Source organism: Gymnoscopelus microlampas (genome assembly GCF_963454915.1).
Source record: "Gymnoscopelus microlampas genome assembly, chromosome: 20".
Classification (NCBI taxonomy): Eukaryota; Metazoa; Chordata; class Actinopteri; order Myctophiformes; family Myctophidae; genus Gymnoscopelus; species Gymnoscopelus microlampas.
In genome coordinates this window covers 35407963-35435457 of record NC_139957.1, presented here as the reverse complement: position 1 = coordinate 35435457, position 27495 = coordinate 35407963, and the positions used below count along the sequence as shown (strand labels likewise).

Below are 27495 nucleotides of genomic sequence, written 5' to 3'. Positions count from 1 at the left end.
ATTCATTATTATTGGGTGGTACTGTGACATTTGTAAAAACATGGCTGTAACTCACAGACTGGGAATGTTACACAAATCTTGGAAGAAATTCCTTACAGAGAAGTTTCTTCACTATTTTGTTTGTAAAGGTGTCTGCCAAAAAATAAAATAATAATCCTAGTCCCCTAGGGCAGTGGTTCCCAAACTGGGGGTCAGGCCCCCCCCCGCCCCCCCAGGATGATTGACACACAGTCATGCACCACATGGTCTTACAACCACCACTATGGGGGGTCCCTCCTCACTAACTATGGCCACTCACGAGTGCAATAGGGCATAGGAGCCAGCATGGAGGTCCACTTGGCACCAGTGGGACTATCCAGTGAGCCAGGGGACATAGGGACACTCCTCTCAGCCTAACGCATAACCTTAATTTCTGCCTCCTCCTCACTCCGTCCTCCAGCGTGACTTAGAAATTGTTTGCATCCCAAATGCTAATTTGCTTTTGGACTTGCTGAGAACCAGGTGAGCGCAGGCTCCCTAAGCCACTTGGAGTGAAATATGGCAAGATACAAGTACTGTATATCTTTCATGTATCGTTTGCGGAACTGTCTTTGTTGAAATGCGTGGTGGCATATAATTTCTCCTCCTCCACATGACAACCCTCCGAGCTCCGAAATAGTCCAGCAATCCAACTGTGTGACACGTCATAATTGCTGTCACTTAAAAATTACGCTCCTTGCTTCCTCACCTCCTGCCTCCGAGGCAGGGCTAAGGCGGGAGTGGAGGACTTGATGATGGACATTTGAATATTGGAATTTGGCTATCGCGATGCACAACGTGGAGGTCTTAGAACTACCACCACAGGGGCCGACAAGCCCCATTCTCTTTAACTGCATATGAGCACTCGTCCTGAGCTCCCAAGTGCCCCACTATAGCTTTAACATGTCTGAGCCAACTGTTGGAGGTTTTGCACCTCGGACATGGGGGAGAGAAGCTCAGTGTCTCCTTGGCTCCTATAACTTTGCTCTTCTGTGCTCCAAGTGCCCAGGGAGCAATCCAGTGACCCCCACTCCCCATACTCCCCTCCACCCACCTGAGGGGAACCCTAGGCCCTCTAAACTCTACACCAGACCCCCTTTTACCTCCTCACACAACCCTACCCCGCATACTCCCCTCTGCCTAGGCCCCCAGTAGAGACATGGGTTTTGACAGCTCTTCACTAACCTCCGTAGCCACCCCCACCCCTCTTTACTCACTCACACTGATTGCCTTCCTAATGTGTTAAAAAGTTCTTCAAAAATCTATTTATTGTTTTTCAAAATCTTGTGTCTACAAGATGACACTTTGATTCACATTTGATCCACAGAGCTATCCAAAACCTTTCAATATTGCATGCAATACTATATCAACTGACAATATTCTCTTTCTCTGCCATGCACCTTCTGAATGACAAAATTGACAAAAATGAAAATTGTGACTTGTGTTTTAAGGATATCTTGAAGCCTTGTTCCAGTAAAAAAAAATATAACTAGTTTATTGCATAATTAGTTTAGTTAACTTGAAACGGGTGACCATTTCAGAGGGTTTTAATAGAGTCACAAACAAAATATTGGATTTCACAATTATCTAATTGTATCTCTGCAATTTGGACAATTCCAGTGGATTTCTAGGCCCCCAAAACATAGGGTAAGACACAAAAAAGTACTTGTCTAGGATAAATAATGAAGGATTTTAAAGATTTTTTGGCCATCTTGGACGCCATCTTGAAAATAACACCTTTCCAGTGCTCAAACTTTGGTAAACTTTGAGTATGTTTTTAGGGACACCTAATACTGCAAGAAACAGTTGAAAAACGTTTTGTTGCAATTAGTTTTGGGTTAGGTGCTTTTTTTTCATAACTGCAGCCGCCTACAATATATTCCCACCCTACCTCCCAACAACAGGCATAACACATTCATTTCAAATCATTTTTCAAAATTTTTGAATTTACGTATTTATTTAGGCTATTCATTTATTTATATTTATTATTATTCTACATTAATCTTAAAGCCAGATTTACACCGGTGTCTTGTAGATATTTTCGGTGCCTAACACTTCATGCAACAATATCATGCCCTTAACAGTCAATATCTAATTTCAAGCTTTTCCCCAATACCCACACTAAGCATATATATATATATATATATATATATATATATATATATATATATATATATATATACACACACACACACACACACACACACACACACACACACACACACACACACACACACACACACACACACACACACACACACATTGTTATTATTATTATATATAACATTTTCAAACATTTTCCCATGTGGACTTGGATGGGGGTATGCTGCCTATGTTGATGAATTGAATATATAGAACCACAATGGAAACAAGTCCCAAGGACTTTTTTGTGTTATCCTTTTAGCTTTAATGTCTTACTGTGCCACGTGCTGTTTGCATTTCTGACCAATTAAGTATTCAATCAATTAAAAAAAAGGGATAAAAAGTGGCAGACTGCTTTTTTCACTGACTGGTATGCTCTGTGGCTGACTGGTTTTCTGTTTACTGACTGGTTTGATCTGTGGCCGACTGGTTTTCTGTTTACTGACTGGTTTGCTCTGTGTCTGACTGGTTTTCTGTTTACTGACTGGTTTGCTCTGTGGCTGACTGGTTTTCTGTTTACTGACTGGTATGCTCTGTGGCTGACTGGTTTTCTGTTTACTGACTGGTATGCTCTGTGGCTGACTGGTTTTCTGTTTAGCCTACTGACTGGTATGCTCTGTGGCTGACTGGTTTTCTATTTACTGACTGGTATACTCTGTGGCTGACTGGTTTTCTGTTTACTGGCGTATGCTCAGCACCTGGCTGGTTTTCTCTTTGACTGGCTGGCTCAATAGGACAGATGGAGTTATATATCCATCAAAATGTATATGGATGTCATATTTAAAACTATGCCCTTTATTACGAGTATCCACCCTGTTTATAACTTGGAAAGATAAGCTTAAAGGTAGGGTAAGTGATTTACTTTAGTTAAAATAAGTGTTAAATAGCTCTATATTCTGATAGTACACATTGCTATAGAGTGTTTGTTCAGTAAAAGGAGTCTCCATATCTATCCAGATATAGCCTTCCCCCTGCAGTTGTTGGAAACATTACATCAAGTAGTATTCATGCCTTTAAGAAGAGGCTGAACAAACACCTCCTCAGTAGTATGTGACTGTAATCCCATGAAGCTCAAGGACATTAAATCATCAAACATTCAGTTTATACAAACCCCTGACTGAGTAGCTGCAGATCAGTGATAGGTTCTTTGAATGTTTTTTTCATAAAGCCTGTATCTGCAAAAGCTTAATAAAAAAAAATAAAAAAAAATATGGAGACATCTATCACTTACCCTACCTTTAATGACTGTTCCTGGATAAGCCACATTTTGTCTTCTTTTTTGTATGCCTTTATTTGACAGGACAGTAGGCTGACAGGAAATGGGGCGAGAGAAGGGGAGTGAAATGCAGCAAAGGCCGTTAAGATCGGGAGTCGGTCCCTCGATGCACTGTCAGGCTACATTGAGCCTAGGTGCCTGGACCGCTATACCAGCAGTCCAGGCCCAATTTTGTCTTCTTCCATATTTTTTGTACCATTTGTTTGATTTCATTTTCTTGCCATTCCCTTAAACTTCATTAAAGCATTTGATTTGAGTATTGTTTGATTATTTTTAATTTCCTATTGATTGATCCTGTCACCACACTGTAATAATTCTGAAGTAATCGATAAATAATAATCAATTAAGTGAATCCATATAAATGTAATGACATGTTCTATTGTTTTAATGTCATATTCTCTATGTAATATACGAATGTTAAATTATGTCTATAAATGCTTAATGTTGACTGCCGCTTTAGAAAACATCTTTCATCACAAGACACTGAATCAACCGGATTAGAAACATCTCATTCCCAAATTAAACACAGATTGGCTGTAAATAATACTTTTAAGAAATCTGGGGGTGTGGATTGTGAGGTACTTGGAACAAATGAGGCGCATGCACCATTTGAGGATGAGTCAATACGCTGTTTTCACTCTTTTCTTTTATTTCTCTTCTCTCTTTTTCTTCTTTTTCTCTCTTTCCCTTTCTTCTGTTCTCAATGCTCTTTCTTCTAGTTTTCCCTTCCCTCTTCTTTTAGTTTTAAGGGGTGGAGAGGTGGGTGGGGAGGTAGGGAAGGGGTACTAGGAAGTAGGAGGATAGCCAAAGGGGACGTTTAAAAAAAATAGAAAACCCACAAGAAAGCACTGACCTTGAAACCACTGGTAAACCTACCGGTAAATGTAACTATGCGAAGTCATGAACTATGTATTCACATATATAGTCATGTGATGTATCATTGCAAAATTGTGGAATAAAACTTAATACAAAAAATAATAATAATAATAATAGTACTTTTAAGGAATGTATACTTCACTTGTAGGACAACATGACATGTTGTGCTAAGGTCTTTGCTTTAATTATGTAAACATGACCCGAGAGGAAATCCATGCTGCATTGACAGGGAATACAAATCAAATCAGTGATCAGGAAGCACCACATTTCAATTTAAAGGACAGTTTGTGGATTCAGATAAGACTATTATTATGTTCCTATTGTATTTATAAATCAAAGTAAATAGCTTTGGGAACCCACAGCTCCTAAGCCGTTATGGCCCATAGGTCAGTAGTATAGCTCCTGTGCCCGTAGAGTGAGGCAGCTTGATGTACAAGTACAACCCCTGGACATGACACTAGTATGTCACAGTGACTTAGCCACAATTCAAGCCTTGATGCTGAGTGCCAAGCAGGGAGGCATTGGGTACCATTTTTATAGTCTTCTTTGGTATGACTCAGCCAGATGGACACTGGACACTCTAACCACAAGGTTACTGAGCTCAGCTGTATCGTTTTTATATATAGATTGATATAAAGTATGAAATGTGAATCATTAAGACAGCTTTATGACAATATGTAGTTAACCACATGAACCCTCGCATCTGAAATATTGCCTCATAATAGGCAATAATTCTATGAAAATAGGTGAGCATTCAGCAAAAACAGCAGATATACAAGCTCATGTATCAAGTTGCGATACATCGGCATGTCCGGCGAAGAGAGGGGCCAAGTAAAGACAGTTGTTGAACAACTGTATAGGGTTTAAGTGGTTCATGTTTGGCTATATAAGGAGGTCCTAGTCCTCCATTAAAGTATTTTGTTCACTACATTTAAAGTTCCACATTCCAGACGTTTTAAAGATGTTTTCTTGTCACTTTATTACAGAATATATTTTTTTCCTCATCTGATTAATTTCTACTCAAAAAATGGCTACTAAAATGTTTTAGTTGGCTCTGATAACACTTGAAACTTTTTTTTTTTTTGTTTTACATAAAAAGAAAGACCGAATGGACAGTAGGCACTATAGAACAGAAGACACTTGTGTCTAGTAGTCTTTGCTGTCTCAGCTCTTCCAGAAGTTGGGGTTCTGCGCCAGGCGTCTCTGGAAGTTCTCGTACCAGCGGAGGACACAGCTGGAAGGGATGAAGGTCTCCGAGGGCTCCGGGGTCATCTGAGCCTGGCTCACGGCGAAGGACGAGGCAAAGTTGTACAGACTGTCCAACATCTTCTGTGTGAACAGCAGGAACGAGTCCAGGTTGGACACGGCAGCCGTGGACACCGGCGTCTGTTGGACCAGCTGATCCAGAGGTTCTACAGACACACCCACCTGCAGTGGTGGAAACGGAGTAACTACACGTATATTTACTAGTACTGTACTCAACTACAATCTTGAGCTAGGCCTACTTGTAGCCTATTTTACGTGATGCTCTGCTACTTGCAGTACTCCACTACATTGTTTGGAGGCAAATGTAGTACTTTTTACTCCACTACATTTATTTGATACCTTAGTTACCTGCAAATTGAGATTATCAATATAAAATATTATTAACAGATAAATAAATATGTTTATTAAATTGAAGGACAACTTCACCCATTTTTCAACCTATCTTCATATAATTGCTCCTGACTAATGCTCACGATAAAATGGTTAGATTTTTTCCTTCTCCGTCTGTGTCTCATAGAGGAGGGCTGTGGACACTTCAGAAACCCGGCGTCTACCAGTGACATCATCATTAGGCAGGGGGGGGTTCAAACGAGATTGAACTTTTTTTGTTATCAACGCGAGAACAATGGCTTCTATTGTAGTATACTAACTTTGCAGTAATAGAAAGCCTGCAGTTCCTATTAGCTTGGATTCCCCATCAATGATGTCACTGGTAGGCGGGTTTCAGAACTGTCCACAGCCCTTATCTGAAACACAGATGAGGTAGACAAAAATGGTACCATATTATAATGAGCATCAATGAGAACCATTTATATGAAGATAGGTTGAAAATGGGTGAAGTTGACCTTTAAGATAAAATGAGACTGATTTGGTCCAGTGGGGGTCACAAGCTGCCCAGGCCAGCAGTCATAAAGTAGTTAAAACAATGTGTCTCAACACTGAATACACATTAATGCATCAATAATGATCATACAATAAACTAATAATATATACAAACTATTCAGAAATATGGGCAATAATTATTACTGTTGGTGCCATATGTTAGATTATGAATGCAGGACTTGTAGTAGTTGAGTACTCCCCCCCCTCACCACTGCCGACCTGAGCTACGGACGACCCCCCAGCGGTGGCACCACCACACATGGTCCCGAACGGATGTGCCCCGCCCTCCCCGGCCTTCAGCCCGGAGATCTTGAAGATGGCGCTGGGCTTGTCGTTGGTGATGAAGCCCAGCAGCTGCCACACCGCGCCGCCCGTCGAACCCGGGTCCGGGAAGGAGAAGTAGACGGCCCCGCCCATCCCGGCGGGGAACGGCACCGTGCCGAGCATGAACACCACCACGTGGTTCACCTGCTCGTAGTCCGTCAGGTTGAACAGGAACTTGTCTACGGACACCAGAACCGGGTCCGTCTGGACCAGCCGACCAGCGACCAGACAGCCGAACATCCCCAATAAATGCAGCAGTAATGACAACAACAGTAACAGTAACAGCAGTAGCAATAATAAAAAAATACGCCTATAATAATAATAATAATAATAATAATAATAATCCTCTTCTGTTCGTTACAAACTTCCACTTCCAGTTCAACTGTCTACCATGACAGTGAATCCATCCATAGCTCGACAATTGACTCGTTTGACTGTGTTTATAATTTTTTAAACCAGTTTTTAGGGTAACCGGAAGACTCGCCCCAAAACACGCTCGCCCCCATTCTTTTCGCGGGCCCCTCGCCCCCAGTGGTTCTTGTATTTGTTTGACTAAGAGTTGAGCGTAAGGCTAGAAGGAAGTTTAGTGTTAGGCATAGTTTTACTGAGGTTTTAGGTTTAGGCATAGTTTACTGAGGTTACGTTTAGGAATCCCAGCTGGCGACCGTTCTGAGGTCGCCGGATTTGCCCCGGGGCGACTGTGTTTTTGGGCGAGTGTTTTGGTATTCGTATTTAGCCTGTGGTTTCATCACACGTTTAGCAGGTTTAACATCTTTATAGGTCTACTTTTAACGTTTTAAACTGAGTTAATTGTAATGTGTTAATAATTATAATAATTCAACATCCTCTGTACATTGATGGTAAAAGAAAATGGGGGGAAATAACCTCGTTTCTGCTCGACTATTGACTTGTCGACCTGACGCTGTTGAACTGTGACTCGGAGCGTAGCCAATCAGATTACAGCTCTTAATGTGACGCCGCCTCTCCGGTCTGTTATGGTAGCCTCTAGAATGTTGATCATCAAATAAAACATTCATTTATTAGTATTTATTATCATCATAAAGCTAATTAAACTGAGTGGTGAGTAGAAGTTAATATTTGTTCTTATAAACACAGGTCTGGGTCTGCCAATGTCTTTTGTTTGCCATGGTAATGGTCAATGCTACTGCTAAAAACACAATACACGGGCAAAACACACACACACACACACACACACACACACACACACACACACACACACACACACACACAATATAGTATACTGACTGAATAGTCTACTCTACTGTCTGAATGTATAGTCTGCTGATTGAAGTCTACTGACTGAATAGTCTACTCTACTGTCTGTCTGTCTGAATGTAGTGTCTGAATGTATAGTCTACTGACTGAATAGTCTACTCTACTGTCTGAATGTAGTCTACTGTCTGAATGTCTACTGACTAATAGTCTACTCTACTGTCTGTCTGAATGTGTTACTGACTGAATTGTCTACTCTACTGTCTGAATGTATAGTTTACTGACTGAAGGAATGTGGTGTAATGTGCAGAGTCCTGTATTATCCATTATGTGTTATCACTTTCATGTTGGTTTGGTCATGATGTGTTCATCTACAAACAGTATGAGCAGAACTTAAGCTAATGAAGCTGAATAAAGTTGACATTAATTATCCTCTCTGCCTGTGTGTGTGTGTGTGTGTGTGTGTGTGTGTGTGTGCAGCTGTGATCATGATAAAGTTTGTGCTGATGTTGAACAGACAAGGTCAGACGAGGCTGAGTCGATACTACCAACCGCTGGAACACAGCAGGAGAGTTCCCCTGGAGACCGACGTTGTCAGAGCGTGTTTCTCACGCAAGAAAGATGAGGTCTGTCCGTCTTTCTCCATCCCAGTTCTGTCCATTCTGAGTGGGGATGTTAACAATGTATTGACTAGTATCAGTAAAGTGATGACCACAGTGCTTCTTTCCTATTCCTTCAAACTTCGAAGTTCCACTGCCCCCTTGCTCCAATAGAACAAGGGGATTGACTTTTCTGAAGTGCATGTACAGTGTGACTGACCAGTCTTTGCCCTGATACTGTTGCACTGGGAACTGCCCAGTACAACACTGTCACCTTTCCCATTTCAAGAGGGATATGCTGCTATTACATAATCCATTTCATATTCTATAATGTTATACTCTAAAAATGCCAGTTCCTCAAATGGTACAATAAATATTTGATTGAAGAATATAACGATCCTCAGGAAAATCATTGATATCATCAAATGATCAATGATCATTTAAGTGTTCAATCAATTAATGGAGTTCTTTAAAATCTGCACCCCCAATTTCTGAGGTTATAGAGGTCAGTGAGATCTCCCCTTCTCTCCCTCTCAGTGTTCGTTCGTGGAATATCAGGACTTTAAGCTGGTCTATCGTCAGTATGCAGCTCTCTACATCGTGGTTGGGATCACACACAGTGAGGTCAGGCCTGGGTAATGTAATGTACTCTATTGTCTGCTTGTTTTTATGTTTTTTGTGGGGACTGCGGATGTAAATTGTCATCTTTGCTAAATCCGGTGCATTTACAATACATTGATATGTATTGTTCATTAATATACGTGTACAGCCAAAAACGAGAAAAAGTTCAAGGTCCAATATGAGCGAAAGCTGTACAAGCTCACAAATTGCAAAGCGCCGGTCACAACAAAATACGTCACAGCGTTGTGAGCTTGTAGATTGGCTATTTTTGCAATTTGTCATACAAGTATGTAGGGCTTAAGTGGCCAATGTCTCTGTTACGTCTCCATCTAGGGGAAAAAGGGATGAAACATTAAGTGATGGGAGTGAAACCCACTTGCAGAATAGTCTCTAATGTTTGTGTCTCTCTTGCAGAATGAGCTGTCTATCTACGAACTCATCCAGAACTTTGTGGAGGTTTTGGACAAATACTTCAGTTGCGTGGTAAGTTGTACTATTGACAGAATGTGAAAGCTCACAGGTTGTTCATATTCTACCAGAACAGAAGACACACTTGGAAGATTCTGTCTTAACGTGAAGCCCATACGATGCTGGATATCTTACTGTTACCATGGTGATCTAGTTTTGTTGCTACACCAACCTCAAGAATAACTAATAACTGTCCTATGTTTCCCACAGAGTGAACTGGATGTATCCTTTAAAACACAGCAGTACTGTCTGTTAATCAATATATCTGATATTTATATATATTGTGTATCTATCCATCTATCTCCTTGACTGTCTTATCAGATCATGTTTAATTTGGATAGAGTTCACGTGATTCTGGATGAGATCATTGTTGGTGGCCATGTTGTTGAGACAAACAGGAGTCGTATTCTGGCTCCACTCCTCGCCCTTGACAAGATGGTTGACAGTTGAGACCTTGGGTGGCATCACTTTTTTCGCCCGCCTCAACTAACTTTCGCAATGGCCACACGCCAATAGCTATGACGACCATTTCACTGGATAGTGCCGCCGGTGAAAACCTAAGACTGTCAGTGGAATAAGGAAGACAAGATATCACGTCTGTTATTCTATGATATCACGTCAGTGTTATCAGAAAAGAGTTTGATACCATTACGCCATGTAGTTACTCAATATTGATGCATTTAACATTTACAATGGCTAGTTTAAAGGTTTGTTAAAAATATTTGGGTGTAACATACAGTATGTTTAATATAAAAATGTCTCGACCTGTGGACCTCGTCAACTCAACGACGACAGTCTCAATTTCATACTATGTGCAATTTCAAAATAGATCATAACTGATTCTCACCCTATTGGTATACAAACTGGGACGGCGCCGAGTCGACACTGTGCTGATCGCACCGCTTATGTTGGTTTACCTGCCTAGTTGTCAAGTGTTTTATAAAGCTATCAGAATCAAAATGATAAAATAAACTTTTTGTTGTGCTATATACAGTAGGTGAATTAGAGTTAGATAGAGAACTGATGGTCCATGTTCATCATCTTCCAGTTTTGACTTTGCACAGAAGCTGGTTGGGAGTAAAACAGGCAGACAGATAAGGCACACCTCTTCAGTGTAAAAAACAATTCAATGAACCAATGTACGTTTCTCTGTCAAACATGGTCTGTCCATGGATTAAAGCAAAAATAAAATCTCTTGACTGAAAAATATTGTATGGCCAATCCTAATCTGCAATTTGTGAAACTGTGACAAGACCTCCTCACACACTAGCGCTGTGTTTCATAGCCAATTAGCACAATATGTACAATTATAATGTTTTGGTAGCCATACAGCCAACCAGTTTGCAGATCGAGTTTTTAACCTTTTATTTCTAAATATCTGAGATCATTAGGGTTTTCTGGAAGATTGAACATGTATTGTATTGCTTCAATTAACTAATAACCAAAAATAGGCTATGTACAAGCTTACAACGTGTAGATATTTTTGCTGTGCAACATGCTCCCATGGAAGACATGTTGACTTCTTTGGAATCCAAATGACTGAAATCAGTCATGGTGACGAGAACTTTAATCCATGGGTCTGTCATACAGACAAAACACTGTCCGTCTTAATGTGCTTTAAGCTTAATGTGGCTTAATGACCTAACATTCGAAAAGAAAAACAGCTAAATAATTCAACATGAAATCATTTTAATCAGACCCCCCCCCCCCCCTTTGTTCTTCTGTCTCATTAATACTTGTAGTTATTTGTTTATGGCTGTTTTTTTATGTATATTATTTCTGACCAACTGGTTGATCTTTCAATAAAAGTTTGTTTAAAACATACAGATCTTTTTTTTTGTGAAATCAGAAATAGTTAAACTCTGAACACTTATGATGTCCTGTACAGTTGGACTTTGAAATTGAAACCCTAGTCAAGTGACTAGTGACAGTGTATTGATACTGAATTATAGTCAAGTGACTAGTGACAGTGTATTGATACTGAATTATAAACCCTAGTCAAGTGATTAGTGACAGTATACTGTTGCCATAGCAACCTCTGTCATTACATTAAATCACTGGTTCTCAATGCGAGTTCCAGGGGTCCTTGAGGGGTTCCAGGTGGTCCCCAGCTACAAAAATGATAGATAGTTAGGAACCAAATGGACCCTTATGGATCTGTAACTCCGATTGTATACAAATTGAACCAAATGGACTCTTATGGGCCCATTTGGTTCCATTAGTACACTGAGGATTTTACAGCGTAGACTGGGGTCCCAGAGAAAAAAATCATATCGAATGCGGAAATTTTAGTACTTGCGCAGGAAGTTCAGGTTCAAATTCGGGGTAGAAGAGGAAAGTTACACAGTGCAGCTTTAACTTGACCTCTATTTCTACAGACCTTGATGATGAAACATCCAATCTGTGCGGAAAATTGTTTATTCACGTCACCACAGTAACAAGATAAGTTGTACTCTGCAAATATTTGAATGATTATTTTTTTATTATATTTTTTGTAGGTTTTTCTTTTTTTGGAGCGTTCACATTTTGAAAATATGTTTGAACTCGAGTTAAATAAATGTTTCTACTTTACAAAGAAAAGAGAAGGAAAGCAGTTTAAATCTTTTAAACCAGCATTTCTACGGCAACACACTGATCCCCTCTGGCAGGAAAACTTTCACACAGAAAAAAATAAAATAAAATAAAATAGGTAAGGGAAGAAAAAGTGAAAGTAGAAAATAAAACGTGTGCCTGATTGTAGATCAGATTAAAGTGAAAAACTCCAAACATCCAAAACGTTAAATACTCAAAGAAAAACGCGGAGGGAAAAAAAAAAGAAAACAGAGCGAGAGCGTTAGAAGCAGAATGAGGAAGAGGAAAATGACAGGTGGGGGGAGGGTGGGGGGCAGCTTTTGTTTTTGTATTTTTTAGAAAAATTAGGCTTCTGCGTCCTTTTCGTCCAATCAGCAGCCGCTCAGCTGGCCATCTGATTGGCCAGCTGAGCCACGTGACGGGGGAAGCAGGGAGTGGACGGAGCGCGCTCAGTTGAGGTGGAAGCCTTTCTCCATGGTGGCTGCGAGGAGGCGCTCTCTCATGATGTCTTCTGAAGAATATTCTGGAAGCTTCAGGTAATGAACACAAGTATTGACTGAAGGATAACTAGAGTCTGTTGCATCAACCTGAAAGAAGAACAGAGCGGAGGAGAGAAAAGATTATTTATTAACCCATTGAGACCTGAAGCCGATTCTACATGTCTCCTAAATCTCAACAGTTTTCTTAAAAACGTATGTTTCTATATCAGTGGTGCTCAATCTATTTCATGTCAAGGACCCCCAAAATGATATGTTTTTGGCCGCGAACCCCCAACAAAATATTTTGTTCCAGGGACCCCCCAGAAGCAAAGATTTGAGCTGTTGAACAAATGTTCGCTTTAAAAATATATATATATATATATTCAAAGATTTGCACACATTTTCACGATTTTTCAAAAATAGCAGATATACAAGCTCGTAGCGCGGCACTCGGTGCCGCGCTATGAGCTTGTAGATCTGCTATTTTTGAATAGCCCAAAGTGTAAAATAATGTTTTTTTTTAGCTCAAATCTAAAAATGACACAGTTCCAGGTCTTAATGGGTCAAAATTGAACACTTTTTATGGCGTGGCACTGTAGGTTTATTGTACATTTTACTGTTCTCGCTTCTCTCACCCCGCTAGTGCTAGAATGCTATGCTAAAATACATATTCTTGATTGACTTTAATCCCTGGAGTTAAATGCATAATTGTCAACTAACTTGCGAGAGTGGTGAGGTACTGTTTATTCCAAGGTTGATGACGATGGTGTCAACACAAAGTTTCTGTTCAAAGAGCGTATTACTACAAAATACGAATAAAGACCAATTATATTTTGTATAGCCGATAAGTGTCCATGGTGTAGGCAGGATAATCAAATCCACGGCGTATCAACAAAATATGCTCTCAGAGGCAAAACCCTCTGGTAATTAGCTTCCACGGTATTATTTGTCCATAACTGCAGGGTTGTTGTTGATTATTCCTTACTTAAGTGATAAGCTAAAACATTAAGTGTGAACTCTTTGGTTTTATGAATAAACATGCGTTACCTTTCTGACTATAGTGAGTCGGGGGTGCAAGTTGGCCAGACCTCCAGGGGGCAGCGTGGAGCAGCCAGTGGTAAACTGAAGAAACGCTTTTCTCTCATCAGATGACATTCCACATAAAACTCTGACAAACCTCAGGAAGCCAGGACTAGAGGTAAGGAGAGGAGAGTAGAGGAGTCAGACTATCTTCATATCAACAGGAAGGTAGACTGATGAATTGAGTACAAATGGACCACAATGGAAAGGACCCCCCTGGGGCTTTTTGTGTTATCCTTTTAGCATAACATTTGACAGTATTGAATCAATCAAACTAAATGGCCTACAGACATGAGGAACTACTCCCTGTCTGAGGTTTAAAAAGGTCAAAAGTTGTGTTTGGGGTTTAGATTTCATATCAATAATAATTTAAACATAAATCAATAAAGGATTAATCTCTCAAGAACAGATTCCGACCTGCGGTGGAATCTGTCGGAGCGGTTCGTCCTAACCAGTGCGCATTGGCTAAAAGTGGGCGTGCCTTCAGATCAGGAAGTGGGCCGCGCTTTACCCAATCAAATGTAGTGGGCGGGATTCACGTGTCCATCCACCATGATCCACCCTCCCCCCCTCGAAACTAGACGAAACTAATTTAACAATAGCGTCCTCGGAGCGGACAAAACCACGGAAAGATATTCACATTTTAAATTACTCTTTCATCATAGAAACAAGTGGGCTTATAACCAAAACCATCCATGTTCTCTGGGAGAAGTGGTGTTAGTGTTCCGTGTAGAAATATTGTTAGTGGGAATGAAAACATGGTCGCACCAACCGGAAGTGATGCGCTATAGGCAGACATGAAACCGGTGTTTCCCTGCGCTCTAGTCTAACATTATACTCCTGCCAGACTCCACAGAATATCAGAAAAGCAGAGGTCGCTGTTTTTCATTTTCTGTGGGGTCTGGCTACGCGAGACTAATAAAGGATAAACTATCTGATAAGCTGTCTGTCTATTTACCTGTCTCTGGTGTATCCGAGTTTAGGTTCTGTGTAGTTAATGATGTCATCAGTAGTCCAGGAAGGCATCTGGTTGCCACAGAGAATCATCTGGACTTCTTTATGGCTGAAAGAGCTCAACTTCTCCATTGGAAAGACGCGATTAAAGCCCTCTGAAAATATAAAATATACATTTTAATCACTCATTCAGTCTTTATCTGTCCTGGGTAAGGGGAGGGATAACTATGAAGGTGGAAGGCACTGGAGCACACTCGGCAAAATGAAGCCTTTTTAATAACAGGGTGCAGGCAAAAAACGTGACAACGTTTCGATGTCAATACATCTTCTTCAGGTCAGTGATAACTACGTCAACCTTCGGGCTCTGATACAGCAGTAGCTGACCATTCAACACACACATCGATATACAAGACTATCCTGTAACAGCCTCATGCATGAACGAGGAGCGCACCTGGGCATGCAGTGGGGCTCAATACAATCAGAGTTCACACGCACAACCAGGTGCACATTTCGTTTGCGTCTGAATTCGAGACAGTTTTATCCTGAATGAGTTTTAAATAGATGTGACAAACACAAATTCTGCATGAATTCAAACTTTACAGGGTGAGTAATAGATACAAAAAAGTCAATCTGTGTTTAAAACCTTTTCTAAATCTGACTACCGAAAGATTTGTTTTCATTTCAAAAAAATGAATTGTTGAGAATATCATCGTAACATTCTAACCAGGGAGAGCTTAGTCTAAAAAAATAAATGAATCATATTTTATTTGTATTATCAGCTACCTCTCACTGCCATCATATTTTATTTGTTTTATCAGTTACTGAACTACAACAATCACACAATTTAATTGACAGGGTGACAGTTCACCTCTAGTTAATCATGCTTAATGTGGATAAAATGGAACAGTCTGATTCTTGCCAATAAAAGATAGCCATGTAAATGTTTCTCTTGTGGAATTGTGATCAGACTTGGTACAGGTCAACACAATGGAATAATCATTTTAATCACCCCTACATCAATTGAGTTTCTAAATACTAAGGAAGAGTGAGACAAAATAATGTAACTAATACAATTTCATTCTATTGCCATTCATTTTAGAAATTCATATTGATATTATCAAAACACACTACAGTGGGATATGTTTGTAATTATTACAACCGTGTGTGTGTGTGTGTGTGTGTGTGTGTGTGTGTGTGTGTGTGTGTGTGTGTGTGTGTGTGTTTGTGTGTGTGTGTGTGTGTGTGTGTGTGTGTCTGACCTCTGAAAGCTTCCATCTGTTTCTGGATTCCAGAGTTCATACAGAAGTCGAACATCAGCTCTACATAGTTCTCTGCATTCTCCATGGTAACAAGCTACACACAGACAAAACAGTTTATTGACATTTATGAACTAGGTTTAACAAGCAATCCATAAAAGGTTCATCTTATCTTAGTGCTAGATAGCTGGTAATTCAAGTTAACTGACAGTTAACTGATAATCTAATGGTAGAGGACTGGCAGTTTAACTGGTCGAGAGCTAGTTAACTGGTGGCCTAACTGGCAGAGCACTAGTTAAGTAGCTTCTTAACTAGTAGCCTAGTTACTACTAGTCCCCAGAGGACTAGAAGTAACTAGTTTCCTACCTCATTGTCTCCATTGGGTTTGAGGTCGACAGCTGTGAAGCCATGAACTTTAGAAGATGGACAGAACTGGAAATTCAACCTACAGAGAGAGAGCGAGAGAGAGAGAGAAAGGTTAAAATAAACACATTTCTCCCCAATTTAGTTGTTCTGTCAATTGAACAATTAAGTATGCTACATGTTCTATGTCGCTGTTAACAAAACTTTGGTAGGTGTTTTCTCTGATGCAAATGGAGTCACCAGCTGCTTCTTTTCACTTGCCAGTGAGGAGTTTCACCTGTAGGAGTCGCTAGTACAACAAACACCACAACGCTATTTTCAAAAATGTTGCCTCTTTCGGTAATATTTGACAATTTGGCCAGGTATTTTATAGTATAGTTTGTCGATTACTTTTGATGTAGTAATGGTATTATAGTTTATTTTTCATTTTAGAGCTATTAACACATTGAGTGCCAGGGGTTTTTCAAAACAGGGTACCTCCAGTGCCTTTTAACCATTTTTGGACCTTTTTCAAGTAGTCACAAAACATTTTCAGTGATCACCGTCCTCACGGTGATCCCCTCATTACACACATAGAGGTCTCGTACAATCCGGGGAAAAAGATTAAAAACATTCGGTAATCCGTTCCATAGTTGCAGCCAGTTGAAAATAGTCGAAAATAGTCAAAAATACATTTTTTTTTTTAAAAGTACACAGGAGCCGAGATACAGGCTTTTGAAGTCATAACTTAACAAGGAAGTGGATTGGAGTCTATATCTTCTAAAAATGATATCTCCTGGTGCTGTGAAGGAAAAAAAATCTCAAAAACGGCCATAACCGTTTTTGGCACTCATTGTTTGGATTATGAAAAACGGTCCGGACCGTTTTTGGCACTCAATGCGTTAAAAAGGTCCTTAAATTTTAACTTTAGAAATGTGCAGACACTCTGTGTATACAACACTTACATTGTATATTGGTTTGTTTACCGTTGAGTGAGAAAACAATGTTGCACATTAAGCTAATCATCTGGGGACCTCCAAAATTATTTGGGGACCCCCTTAGGTCTGGGAACTGTATGTGAGTGTATTCATTTTGTGTTTGTTTTATACCCCAGATCCTCTATGTTGAGTGGAGGTCCGTTTCCCAGTGGGTTCCTCAGCAGGATGTCTTGTAGTCTGACATTCTTCTCATCTTCAGACAGAGTTTTACTACAAAGCACCTCCTTCCTCCTCAGTGCCAACTCCTTCAATTCCTTCAGAAAACTAGCTCTGCAAAAGGAGAACAGAGGGGAGATTAAGTGAGGAGAAATACAGACATGGCTGAAGAGACACTGGAGTTTATCGGGACATGAAAGAACCAAAAGGAGAGCAAAAAACGGCAACCTTGCAATGGTTCACAGAATAGCTGCGTACCAACAAATGTGAGACACGCCAGCAGAACCTGCCGTTTGTGTTCTGAGCCAACTCTCCCCACACTGTAGGGTAAAACATTTAAGTTCCTTCCCTTTGGGGTAAGCTGACATCCAAGTGAGAGAATTAGGTGAACTTGAGAATCCAAGGCACTCCGTTCGGAAAAAACACAGGTGACCAACACGTTTCGGCTCAGGGGCCTTCATCAGGGTCCAATAGGGAATGGGCGTAGGGAGGAGCCTAAGTCCCTGGAGCCCAGAAGCCCCTAGTTCCGGTGGCCATCTTGGGTGGGCTCCATAACAACCGCTGTATCAACAACATTGACAGTTACTCACGCGTGTCCTGAGTCTGACTCCTGAACTACAACGGATTTATTGGTAAAGGACAGAAGATGGGCCGCGCAGTGCGTGACAGAGAGATACCATACAGAGAGAAGCTGAACGCGGACGCAAAGGCACGCTACCTGGAAAAAAAGTCATCACATCTGTGCCCTAGATCAGATGTAATGACAGTGCCCAGTCAGTCACAATCATTCATTTTACCTGAAAAGAACAACGTTTTGTTGCTTAGTTGTGTAACCGAAATAAAATAGTCATCTTGAGTACTGATTATTTATATACAGTATATATATATTTATAATATTATTATAGCAAAGTATTATTATTAATTTTATATTGTTCATTGATCATTGAGAAAGTGCACAACGGACCTGTTGCGATCAGTGTTGCCATATTCTGCGAGAGAAATATGAAAACAAGCCCAAAAGAAGTGGCTTAGTGACATCGGCTACTTGAAAATAGCCGATCTACAAGCTCACGTGAGCTTGTACATAGGCTATTAAAAAAAAGCAATAAAATAAAGAATATTTGGAATATTTTTTTTAAACATTCTAACACAAATGCTTCCTGGCACAAAACATTTTCATGAAAAGATTTGAGAACTGGTTTAATTATTATTATTTTTTTTTTAAGCCTAAATAAGCAAGTACCTAAATAAGCCTAAATAACCAAGTACACTTTATAAATAAGCCACACAAAATAACGCAACCCGCAACTACCAATTTTACAAGCAACTTAACAGAAAAAGAAGCCTAAAGTCGCTTATAATAAGCCGACATGGCAACGCTGATGCTCGCCTCGCCTCCAACAGATGTTTATATTTTTGATTGTGTGCCGTCATGCTCGTTTGAGCTTATATATGTTTGGGAATGTTGTTGAAGGTTATGTTATTTCGTCAGCTGACACCCAAGCCATACTACATTTATTTGATATCTCCGACGTTTGAACACTTGCTGACAGACAGACAAGAGTCCCTGGCTGTTTACTCAGCCACCGTGACCGTGAGCCACCCACGTTAGACAAAGTTTCTCAGACTGGACACATAGAGAAACACAATTTAGCTGTTAGCTCAATCTCATTGCATTTGTTGCCAGACCCAAGGGGTCGGCCTACATGAGGCTTTGTCCCTCTTTCGTCCATACATGGGCATAAAAGGGACCTTGGTTATTCTGGGTCTGGCAGAACCAGGTCTCCTGGTCTTGTTAAGATACCCAAGCCAAGCGATGTTTCTTTGATATCTCCAACATCTGATCTCCATAGTGCAACAAGCATAGGACTAGTACAGTGTTGCGGCAGTACGTCAATCTACCCACCGAAAATGGCGGCCAAAGTGGGCCGGGTTACCACTGTGACGTCACGGTGACGTCGCTACGCCCTGTCCCTATACTCCCCACACTGTTGGGATATCCTACCAGGGCAGTTCTTCATTGACTGACAGTAACATTAATCTATTTATTAACTTAACCCATTTAGACCTGAGGCCAATTCTAAAAACGCCTTCTAAATCCTGACTTAAGTTTTCTGAAAAACTTGTAAATAAAAGAAAATATGTTTACAAAAACAATATGTTGCTATATACTGTAGTGTACATAGCAACAGGAACCCCAAAATGGGTTCCCATCTTGAAAGGTATAGTTACAAATAGGGGTTCCCAACCAAAATGGGTTAAGTGTTGATCAAACACCATTTTCTGTTCTGATGATGAATAAGTAAGACTATGGATATGTGATGCACACACTTCAAAACACCAGTGATCACCTACAAGGCAATCAAGGGCATGGCACCCCGTTTTTATTTTTCTTTACCTGTGTGGGTTAACTAACAGGAAGTCGTCCCAGGTGAGCAGGCCATGGTACCAGGATGGAGGTTTGGGTTTGGGAGGATCCAGAATGAACTCTGACTTTGAGTCCTCCTCCTCCAGACTCCCCACAGAGTATGTGTCCTGGCTCTCCTCTGTGGAGGCCTCCGATTGGTTTTCCGACAGGAAGAGGAGGGGTTGATGTCTGTTGTCGGAGTCTTGTGAGTGGTAGAGCAGCTTGCTCATGTTGGACCGGATGTCACCCTGACAGAGCAGCTTGAAGAAAGGCTGAGAGATGGGCAAGTCCACCAGCCGGTTGTCCTGGATGCACTTGGCCAGGAACACTCCAAGGAAGAGGAAGAGCTTAGTAATTCTGTCCAAGTCATCGCTGTCCTGAGGGAACGGCGCTGGAAACAATCCACACGACCTCTGGACGTAGAAACCTGGAGGTTTTAAACCCCCTCCTAGATCAACCTAAAATAGAAACATCAACATCATTATATTAACCACTTAAACCATCAAGACCTGAGGAAGATTCTACAAATGCCTTCTAAATCAGCAGTTCTCAACACATTCAAGATTTTCCAAAGATGATCAAAAATAGCAGATGTACAAGCTTGCAGCATGGCAAGAAGTGACGCGCTGTTGGCTTGTATATCTACTATTTTTGCATAGACACAGATTCTTTCCTGGTTTTAATGGTTAAACTCCCCATACAGAGGGAAACGGACCCCAGTTGCAACTATACTATATATATATGTATAACTATACTATACATTTTTTTCATTCTACACCAAATCTCTTTGCCACAAATGGCAGATCTACTGTACAAGCTTGTGTATCTCCATCATTTACTATTTCTGGCCCAGAATAGGGATTCATGTGGTTTAAGTGGTTGGTTAATAACATTCTAAAAATGCACACATCCAATACAAACCAATAAATAATAAAGATGTATTAATTAGCCAAACTACACACGCTTTTTATGTGCGATATGAATGTTGTTTAGCAACATGAAATACAGTAAATATAAGGCACACGATCAACAAATCATCAAAATGTGTAGTGTGTGTATTAGTGAAGCGTGGGTCAGTTCTGTTAATGCCAGATGTGTCAATGTAGATTTTCATTTGATGTGTACATAGATATTGATTTGATATGTACATGGTTTGCGTTGATGTGTGTAAAGATTTTCTTTTAACATATACTGTATGTATATAGATTTAGCTTTGATGTGTATGTCGAAACCTCATGTCCAAAACTGTTACTTTTCAGGATTCAAATTCAAAAGTAGCAGATCTACAAGCTCAAAACGTGTCGCTTCACGACGCGTTTCCAGCTTGCAGATCTACTACTTTTGATACGTTTGTGTGACACTGTACTATGATCAAGTAGGGCATTAATTAAAAATATGGAGATAAGAGGTTTCTGCCCGACAGCAACAATATACAGTACATTTTGATTTGATCTGACGTGTGCATGCACGCGTTGTTATGCGTTACCTGTCGTGATTCGTCATCAGGAAAGTCATCATCAGATAACCACATCCCCAGAGACGTTCTCTGGAACTCAGCAGCGACCAAAGCATAAAACTCCAGAGTGGGACCCAAACCCGTTCCTTCTTCACCTTGGAACTCTACCTACACACACACACACACACACACACACGGCTGTCAGTCACCATCATGACATTTTACTTGATTAATTGTCTTTCAACGTGTATATATTTGGTTCCATAAACTCTCAAAGTTATGGGGGTCCTTGAGATGAAAACTTTTGTGAACCACTGTTCTAGTCCGGTGGTTCTTAAAGTGGCGTCCGGGTGGCCAAATATATAACAATTCGGGGGACCTTGGCACGAAAAAGTTTGAGAAACACTGTTCTAGTCTATATACAGACAGGTGGAGCCGACTTACCTCTAGGACAGACTTCCTGTCAGCGTGGACAGCCATGACTCGTTCAGCCCAGTCCATCATGTCGTCTCCTCGAGGAACTTTGACTCGTTCATGTTTTAACCGGCCCACTCTGAACTCTGCTGGGTCGTCTCTCCTCACAGCACTGGAGGGCCGCGACCTTTCCATGGTCGCCTCACGGCGGTTCTGAAGCCAAACTATAGCCCTGGAAGATGCATACATCATTTAACCACTTTCAAAATGTCGTCCTCTATCGTGGCCATGTCATTATAGGCTAAATTGGGCTTAAACCAAGTTCTTTAAAAAAAGAAATGGCGAAAATAGCTGATTGGCTATTTTCTTTATTTTTGCGCAACAAAAAGTTTAAAATAGGACTTATGTGGTTAATTCTGTCACTGCTAAATACAAAAGGTGTGTGTGTGTAAGTGTAGTACCTGGATGCTCCAAATGCTGTGCAGGTGAAATACAGTTGCCTCGTCTCAAATGGGATCAGGAAAGGACATTTAGCAGTCAGCTGTTCACACCAGTCAGGTAACGCTCCACTGGCCAGAGCCAGAGGTTCCTATGAACAAATGTATTATAATTATTATCGTCGCCGTCATCAACTATATAGAGCTCCACTGACCAGTGACACGTTATTAATACTATTGTTGTCATCATCCATGGAAAGCTCCACTGGGCAGGGATTGAGGTTTAAATACTGTACATATAATATTGTTTAGTTAGTTGTACTAACCTCTATCTGTTGCAGGATCTTGGTTGTCACCTTCTTGCTGGTAAATTCCTCTGGAGACGCATTGAACTGCAATTCATCCCCATCTGGAAACATAGTGAAAAGCATTTAATAATGAATCTCTCACTCAGTCTCTTTCTCCATCTCTCTCGGATACGATTTAACCACTTTCAATCTGGCGTCCCTACTTTGGGCATGACATTATAGGTGCACATTTTTACAGGGTCCCCACACATTTTTAGCAATGAATTTCCAAAACTTTTCCTAAACCTTTCCAGAATATTTAGCCCAATTTCCAGGCCTATATAACAATCATTCGGCGCAATAATGTGTCTCTTACTCCTATGTAGAATGCCCAAAGATAGGCAGTGTAGCAAAAATAAAGTTTGAGACATACATTAGGCTGCCGTCACACAGCCCGTTCGGCGAAAAACTACTTATGTTACATATTTCGTGTAATATCATTCATGTTTATGAAAATGTTTTGTTTTAGCAAAATCAATAGCCAAAAACAATGCATAGCCAAATATTTTTCCAGGACCCTTGATAAATTCCAGGACCTTTGATGATGTTTGATCAATTTCAAACCTTTTCCAGTACTGGATTTTTTTTTTTTTTAATTTCAAAATATTTCCAGGAATTTCATGACCGTGGGGACCCTGTTTTTAACATCGTCAACAAATGCAACACAAGTGCCTAATTTTCCATTGTACAAAAAAATAAAAGGGACAAAAATAGGCAATCTGGAAATTCACAACTCATTGCGAGCTTGTAGATCTCCCTTTCTGCATACTGCACTCATGGATACAGTTTAGTGCATGTCTGTCTCAAACAGAAAGCAGCTGCCCGATTGGTCACCATGAAAGGAAGTTTGAGGTATTGAGACAATTTCATGGCTCATACATTATCGCCGTAGGAGACCCACCCCCCGGACACTTTTTGTTTACATAAATAATACCTGGCAGGGAAAGTGTTAAAACGGTTTCAGGGTATTTTTTAATTCCTCTGTTCCAACCTGTTACACCCAAGTGTACTGATAAATGAGGCAATGATGTAAATGTGTCTGTCATACCTTTCAAGCAGAGTGTGTGTGTGTGTGTGTGTGTGTGTGTGTGTGTGTGTGTGTGTGTGTGTGTGTGTGTGTGTGTGTGTGTGTGTGTGTGCGCGCGCGCGCGCCATACCTTCCTGCAGTGTGTGTTTGTTATGCCTTCCGGTATTGGAAAATGAGATGCTCTATGATTGATGCTGCCATGATTGCATCTCAAGCGGCTATCCCTTCAATAAAAATCTGAAACGTCTAGTGAGTGTGTGACTTGTGTGTGCGTGTCATACCTTCCGGCAGTGAGTGAGTGACTGAGTGGCATACCTTCCTGCAGGGTGCGTGTGCTCGGGACGGAGTCAGTCCCAATGATGAAGAGTATCCGTAGCAACTGAAGGACGTCCTCCAGTCCACACGCGCTCTGTCCACTCCCTGCTTTGGCTTGAGCTGCCTCCCTGGCCACGCCCACTAGGATCTCACTGCTATGATTGGCTGAAACAGAGCCAGGGCTCAATCCGCCCGACCGCCCGCCTCCTCCCACGCCATGTTCACAGAAGTCCTGGAGGTCAAAGTTCAAAGTTTTTGTTTTTAATACTGCCTATGCATAATTTTGTCAGGTTCGTGACATTATTTAATCCGTGCACCTTCGCTTTATGTTTAGCCCAATATATTGATATACATGACATTTGTTAAATAAGGTTTGATTGACTGAATCCATCATGTTTGTATGACACTGTGATTTGTATCTCTTGGTTAAAAATGTCTCCATGCTGCCTTATGTGGCACCATGGAATTATCAATAGCTGAGCACTGCTGTTTTGTTTTGTTTACTTTCATTCTTATTGGCCCATTTTGTCAGGTTAATCACTTAATTTTTAATTTACACAAATACATAGATTACATTTTTTAATGAATTAGGTGAAGCGTCAATTAATAATTTTACGAAATGGATCAGGAATTGGGCTAACGTTGAAACAAAAACATGACGAACTCATTCTTGTAGTCAACCAGTTCCCTGTGCCATTTAACCCTCTCTTTTTCATTTGTGCAGTGTGGATTGAGCAATACTCTGCATTAATGTAGCTGGCCATACTTCTGTTCTGCAGTTTTGTCACAGGTGTGAACTCGGCATAAGGCTAGGGCTGTCACGATTACCCACTTAAGTTGACGATTAATTGTCACACAAATAATTGCGATTAAACAATTAAGTTTGGTTTTTAGGCTTCGTAATCACAAATTGCACAGGGCAGATATGACAAACAACTTAAATATACAAATACATTACTGACAAATGTAATAATTGCATACTTTCCACAAAGAATTTAAATAGCGGAAATAGCTTATCTACAAGCTTACAACCCGTCAAGCTTGTAGCTATTTCTGCTATTTTGGGAAAATGTTTGAACATGTATGAAAATTCTTCAACATGGAAACGATTATGCAAAATAATTGCGATTATGTAATAATTGTGACAGGCCTACATACGAGATAATTACTTACAGTCTTTCCACTCTCCTTCTCTTTGTCTGAGTCCTTGAGCTCTCGGTACATGATCCTAGAAGTCAAAGGTCACAACACATTAAAAAGGTACATTCTACCTGGAAACTGCTGATAGATTCTGCTCCTAAAAACTACAAACATCATTAGTAGTTAAATAACACACAACCACTGATCATACAAAACATTACTGTACTACTTCTACTATTCCATCGATAATATATTATGAACTACAGACTGAATTACTGTATGGACAATCATAACAATAATAATAATATTATACTAGAATTATTACGTGTATGTGGGCTCCCAGATACGTCGTAGTTTTTCAGTTTTTACAGATCCATTGCAGGAGAGCTGCAGGAGTCTTTGAACGTAATAGAAGATGGTGGACTTGTAGTTGGACAGCGGAAGTTCAACCTCTCTGACTGTACCCAGACCTGAAACCTACACACACACACACACAATATACACAGTGCTCAGACAGCAGCAAATTATACACAGTTAGAGACACAGCAGTGCCTTATACACAGTAGAGACACCGCAGAAAGTGAGATACAGTACAGTAATAGTTGAAATGTGCATTTGGCCCAATTTCTTTCTTAATTTAGTAACGCGTACTTGAGCACTCTGTAACCTATATCATTTGTATGTATGCAAATTAGCTACACTCCCCACACACATCTTTTTAGCCTTTCTTTGATAGTGAAAGTGGAGAGAGAAGAAAGGAATCACATGCAAATGGTCCGGGCAAGCCTTGACTCGAACCAGGGACATCATTGACATTGATATTTCATTTAGTACCTTGAGGATGAGAGCCAGGTGGGGGGACGGAGCACACTCCACCTCCTCCTGCACCTCAGAGCGAGGGGAACCTGTAGCGAGGAATCGTGGGTTAGTAAGCATAGTTTGTTCAGGTGTATAATGTGTAGTGATGAGTGTAGTAAACACTGGGACAGTGTTCATCAACCTCACAGCTGCCTATGATACCGTCTAGCACAGCGGTTTTCAAACTATGGGTTACGACACAAAATGGGGTCGCGGGAAGGTGTCGTTGGCAACCGGGATTTTTATTTTTATTTTGTGTTGATGTATATTCGTATTATTACCCGGTGCAGGTATTTCCAGGTCTGTGGTTTGCTGGACGTTGGTTCTACCGGGTCTCGGGTCGAAAGCAGGAACCAGAGCAGAAAACTGTCTCTTTAAAACAAAATCATCATCCCATGTTCTCCTCCTTCCTCCTTTAGACTCGTACTCCTCCTCCTCCTTAACAACAAACACACAAATAAATAACACACATAACATAACATTAAGTATTATGTTATGTACTCATAACGCATAACATTGAAGTCACCAAGACGTTTCCTACAGCTGGACATCATGCAAAAAAACTAACAAAACCAATCTTCCTACAATCTTCCTCCCCATGACTCTCTCTCATTTAGTCTCCATCTTTCTCCTCATCTCTATGTTTGATCATAAAAACATTTGCCAAGCATTGGTATAGACGCCATTGTTCGGCACTCGCTGCTACGGGAGCGAGTACCCACACCAAGCATTCAATGACCTCATGTGCCCAAGAGCACTTCCTCCACACATCTCACTCAATCACACAACTATTGGGGTTGGGGTTTCGAGGACAACTGGTTTGGGAATCGCTTACATGTGAAAGAAGAATCCAAGGAGTATACATTTAAAGATGGAGAGGTCACAGTGCACGGTCTAAGGCGTCTTCCTCCACACTGGGAGGTTAGATTTTTTACATATTTTCTTCATTCTTTTCCACTGCATCTCACGAGCAGTCAGCTTCTTTTGCATGCCTGCGTGATCTCAGTGTGACGTGGCCTGATCAGAGTACAATTAAGTATACAATACTAACAGTATTGCACTTACCAGCACTTCCTCGTACTCCTGCTCCTCCTGGTTGTCGTCTTCGTTCTCGTCATCTTCATCATCTGGTTCTGGAAGGTCTTCCTCATCGTCCAGCTCAGCCAATAGGGTGTTAGCGCGACAGCTGTCCAGGAAGTCTGCAAGAATTTCACAAGACAGCCAGTCAGAGAGGGAGAAATGTATAGTGTGCTTGTGTGTGTATATTTGTGTGTGTGTGTGTGCGTGTGTGTGTGTTAACTGACCGTACAAACTGAACTCCGCCTCCTGTCCGGTGTCGCTCTCGCTGGATGTCGATGTCAGGCTAGTTGTCAGGGTGTTACTTAGCAACTGGCCCACCGACAGCCCCGTGGTTGCTGTAGCGACGTTGTTGCTGCTGGTTACTATGGAAGTTGACATGGTAACAGTGGAGGTTGTTCCAGTGGTCGTCAGGTTAGGAAAGCTCTGAGCTCCCATCAGAGGTGATGCTGTTAATAGACCTGTCATAATTATTA

At 40.8% G+C, this 27495-nt stretch overlaps 3 protein-coding genes across 9 annotated transcripts in view; 1 reads left to right on the top strand and 2 right to left on the bottom strand.

Moving 5' to 3' along the window:
* Positions 1-4411: 4411 nt before the first annotated feature.
* Positions 4412-7205, bottom strand: hikeshi (heat shock protein nuclear import factor hikeshi). Of its 3 annotated transcripts, none has more exons than XM_084045209.1 (2): positions 6670-7205; positions 4412-5763 (listed from the first exon to the last, which is right to left on the bottom strand). In XM_084045209.1, the coding sequence occupies exons 1-2, from the start codon at positions 7022-7024 to the stop codon at positions 5477-5479; spliced, it is 642 nt and encodes a 213-aa protein (XP_083901335.1). In that variant the 5' UTR covers positions 7025-7205; the 3' UTR covers positions 4412-5476. The 3 variants fall into 3 exon arrangements, with proteins under 3 accessions (XP_083901335.1, XP_083901334.1, XP_083901336.1); XM_084045208.1 differs by having other exon boundaries at positions 4412-5740; XM_084045210.1 differs by having other exon boundaries at positions 4412-5740; positions 6680-7204.
* A 539-nt stretch (positions 7206-7744) lies between these two features.
* On the top strand, positions 7745-11483 carry ap4s1 (adaptor related protein complex 4 subunit sigma 1). Its single transcript, XM_084045817.1, has 6 exons — positions 7745-7864; positions 8498-8643; positions 9154-9240; positions 9652-9720; positions 9916-9927; positions 10027-11483. The coding sequence occupies exons 2-6, from the start codon at positions 8506-8508 to the stop codon at positions 10153-10155; spliced, it is 435 nt and encodes a 144-aa protein (XP_083901943.1). The 5' UTR covers positions 7745-7864; positions 8498-8505; the 3' UTR covers positions 10156-11483.
* A 626-nt stretch (positions 11484-12109) lies between these two features.
* The window catches only part of hectd1 (HECT domain containing 1), a 34463-nt gene continuing 19077 nt past the window's right edge, over positions 12110-27495 (bottom strand). For 3 of the 5 annotated variants that reach the window (XM_084044031.1, XM_084044034.1, XM_084044032.1), the window contains exons 27-44: positions 27247-27480; positions 27008-27141; positions 26224-26380; positions 25919-25989; positions 25410-25561; positions 25118-25172; positions 23945-24176; positions 22582-22664; positions 22280-22407; positions 21849-22050; positions 21435-21572; positions 19940-20406; positions 17497-17655; positions 16412-16490; positions 16049-16142; positions 14794-14944; positions 13803-13947; positions 12110-12863 (exon numbers count right to left, since the gene is read on the bottom strand). In XM_084044031.1, the coding sequence (XP_083900157.1) occupies positions 12726-12863; positions 13803-13947; positions 14794-14944; positions 16049-16142; positions 16412-16490; positions 17497-17655; positions 19940-20406; positions 21435-21572; positions 21849-22050; positions 22280-22407; positions 22582-22664; positions 23945-24176; positions 25118-25172; positions 25410-25561; positions 25919-25989; positions 26224-26380; positions 27008-27141; positions 27247-27480 (2819 nt within the window). In that variant the 3' untranslated portion in view covers positions 12110-12725. The remainder of the gene's footprint in view (positions 12864-13802; positions 13948-14793; positions 14945-16048; positions 16143-16411; positions 16491-17496; positions 17656-19939; positions 20407-21434; positions 21573-21848; positions 22051-22279; positions 22408-22581; positions 22665-23944; positions 24177-25117; positions 25173-25409; positions 25562-25918; positions 25990-26223; positions 26381-27007; positions 27142-27246; positions 27481-27495) is intronic. The other 2 variants (XM_084044033.1, XM_084044035.1) reach the window with 2 other exon arrangements.

Coding starts and splice junctions, on each gene's coding strand:
- hikeshi (XM_084045208.1), bottom strand. CDS start 7,024: ATGTTCGGCTGTCTGGTCGCTGGTCGGCTGGTCCAGACGGACCCGGTT. Junction 5,741..6,669: donor CGTAGCTCAGGTCGGCAGTG/GTGAGGGGGGGG, acceptor CCACCACTGCAG/GTGGGTGTGTCTGTAGAACC.
- ap4s1 (XM_084045817.1), top strand. CDS start 8,506: ATGATAAAGTTTGTGCTGATGTTGAACAGACAAGGTCAGACGAGGCTG. Junction 8,644..9,153: donor TCTCACGCAAGAAAGATGAG/GTCTGTCCGTCT, acceptor TCTCCCTCTCAG/TGTTCGTTCGTGGAATATCA. Junction 9,241..9,651: donor TTGGGATCACACACAGTGAG/GTCAGGCCTGGG, acceptor TCTCTCTTGCAG/AATGAGCTGTCTATCTACGA.